The sequence below is a fragment of the Gekko japonicus genome, unplaced genomic scaffold, assembly GCF_001447785.1.
Source record: "Gekko japonicus isolate JY-2015 unplaced genomic scaffold, Gekko_japonicus_V1.1 scaffold467, whole genome shotgun sequence".
Taxonomy (NCBI): Eukaryota; Metazoa; Chordata; class Lepidosauria; order Squamata; family Gekkonidae; genus Gekko; species Gekko japonicus.
Window position 1 is genome coordinate 134,829 of NW_015169787.1, and position 2,926 is coordinate 137,754.

Sequence of the window (2,926 nt, forward strand, 5' to 3'; positions counted from 1 at the left end):
GGGCGGTGCGCTTCCCACTCGGGGGGGAGGGGGCGTCCCCCTCCTCCTCCCCCTCCTCGCGAGGGGCTCCTTGCCCAAAGAAGGCGAGATCCGAGTCGGGGGCAGCGGGATGCAGGAGAAGGAGGAGGAGGCGCTGACTTTGAAGGGCGGCGGCAGCGAGGGGGAGGGCCCGTTTCTCGGTCTGGCTCAGCTCGAGATTCCGGAGGGGTTTGCCGAACTGCAGAAAGGTCGCCGTCGAGCTCAAAGCCACGGAAGTCGGTGACATCTTGACTTTAGTTAGACGGAGGCGGCGATGGGCGGGGGGGAGGGGGAGCAGAGGATCGGGAGGGAGGGGGCCCGCAAAGCCAGCCGGGGGGCCGGGCCCCGTGGGCCCCACGCAGGCTACGGGCCTGGACTTGACAGCACATAACACACAGAGAGAAGAAAAACAATCAAACAAAAGTCTAGGAAAAGAAGTATATTTTCACCAGGTGCTGAAAGCTCAGAGTATTTAGAGCCAGAAGAACAGCTGAGGAGAGGGCCTTATGCCCCAACTGAGATGGCTGTGCTTCTAGAAGCAACCTGCCTTACCTCAGACATAGCAAAAGGGTAGACCAGAATCTCTGATAAAGATTGAAAGAGACAAGAATGTTTGGGTGCACCTTTAAGTTGGCCGTAATAATATGACTTGGATGTGAGTCTTATGCCAATCAGTGGAACTAATTTCCAAATAATAGGTTCAGGATCAAGGTGTTCAAAACCATCGGAACAAGCAGAATTTTCCATCTCAGATTTTTTGGGGGTTTTTTTGTGGCTTTGGGTTTTTTACTTCAATCTGAATTTATTGCACCATGGGATACTAGGCTCAACCCAGAGATATTGCGCAAGGAATTAAAGTGGCGACCTGAAAATACTCTGGTAATATCAGGTCAATGGTTTTCCTTGGCCTACATCCCAGTTTCATTGTATTTTTACCCCATTTTTAAAAATGTCTACAGAATAGGGATGTATGCTGTTTTGGGCCCCCATTGGGGAGAAAGGTGAGGGTACAAATTAATGAATTAAATAAATAAATGTCAGGTGAGTAAAGAAATCTTGGCTATTTAAGAATTGTGATTGTAACTTACTATTAATGAAACAATATATCTGGAGAAAAAGCATACTTTATTTTTAGATTATGCATGCATGAGTTGCAGCAGCTGTCCCAAAAGAGGCATTTTCTTGTGTGTGGGAACCAAAGAGGGATGCCCCTCCTAAGATTATGTTTGCTACTTGTGGCTTCTGGAAGTGTTTACACCTAAACTGCTTTCATTTTTTAAATAAAATCTCCTGCCTGGTTAATTGAGGAGGCATCTCTTTAATGAATCAAAAAGTCAGTAATAACTGATTGTTACAATCTTAATATAGTTCCAGTGTCTATGCAGGGCTTCGAGGGGGGACGCACAATCTCCTCTCTAACTGCAAACCAACAATGCAAAACAAGCAATTATTAGATTTTATTATAACCCAAAGTTTATTGATGAAAACTCTCATAGTAAAAAACCTAATGTTGTAGATCATGTTCATTCAGTGCAGCTTAGCATTATAAAAATATGATGGATTAGTTTCAGTCACAATCATACACGTAAGTTCTTAACAAAAGAACGTGTCAATGCATTCTTCAGTGGTGGTCTGGTGTGTAACTTCTCTTGGGCATCACTGACTCTTCCCAAGCAGCTGTCCGGCATGTTCTGTTTAATCCTTTGAAGAAAGCTGAAAACTTCTGCCTATGCAGAGGATAGGGATTCAGATCACCCTTCACACACTTTTTTCCAAACTACTTGGAGCTGCAGTTTTGATTTTGCGATCCTGTGCACACTTACCCAGGAGTAAGCCACACTGAACACAGTGGGGCTTATTCCTGAGTAAGCATGTGCAGTGGCTGGCTACTGAAGGATTTTACTTTGCTTCAGCATGATAGAATGGATCTCCCTTCCCACCTTAAGCATGTTGACATAGAAATAAATCCCTTTGACTCGAATATGATTTCCTTTTCTGTTGCTGTTTTGGATTTTATACAATGGGGACAGGGGAGAGATTGGCAACCAAGACATACTTTGGAAGTGGTCTCCTGGACAGTAATTAGGACCATTTGCTCAGAGAAGGGACCAGGGGGGGTGCAGGGCTTAATTCCCTTCCTTTCTCTTTAAAGTCCCGAGGGCACCAATGATTTATAGGACATCATTAACTAGTCCTCCTTTAACTCTGGGCAAGGTAGAGGTCTAGTCAAGAATGACTTATTTCATCTCTCTCTTTCTCCAGTGTCCATATGGTCAAACGAATGTTAAAGATCCGTCCAAAAAGAAGCGGTTCAATTCCTTCTTCTATGCTTGACGATCGAAAGCTTTTGCATCATACCATGAAGAAAGAAACGATCAGCCATCACCCTCACTCCCCCCTCCCTTTTTTCTGCCCCCTATTGCTTCCCCATTTTGCATATTGGCGTTCCTTTGACCTCTGCTGTTCCGTATCCTGAATATTTTCCAATTGTAATTAAAAAAAATCCATGTGTGTGCCAGTGATGCTGAGCCATTGACAAGGCTTTCCCTTTCTCTCCCACTATAAGCTATAAAGAGATGGTTGCTTCATTTTCCAGAGTCATTAGAGGAAAGGGGGGAAACCAGCAGTTCTAGGGATAGCTTTGTTTCGCTTAACTGTGCAATGGTATACTTTGAGAACCACATCAAGGGCTTGTTTTATCAATCCTCAAAGAAATCAACCCTGACTGTTCCCTGGAAGGCCAGATAATGAAACTGAAGCTCAAATACTTTGGCCACCAAATGAGAAGGGAGCACTCACTGGAAAAGACCCTGATGCTGGGAAAGATTGAAGGTCAAAGAAGACGGGGACGGCAAAGGATGAGATGGTTAGACAGTGTCAGCGATGCAACGAACATGAAATTGAGCCA

At 44.8% G+C, this 2,926-nt stretch overlaps 1 protein-coding gene across 1 annotated transcript in view; it reads left to right on the forward strand.

Moving 5' to 3' along the window:
- LOC107115279 (chromosome unknown open reading frame, human C1orf53) overlaps window positions 1-2,575 on the forward strand; it is a 28,410-nt gene extending 25,835 nt beyond the window's left edge. The window contains exon 3 of the mRNA XM_015416955.1: window positions 2,281-2,575. Coding sequence (XP_015272441.1) covers window positions 2,281-2,352 — 72 coding nt within the window. The 3' untranslated portion in view covers window positions 2,353-2,575. The remainder of the gene's footprint in view (window positions 1-2,280) is intronic.
- The last annotated feature ends 351 nt before the right edge of the window (window positions 2,576-2,926 follow it).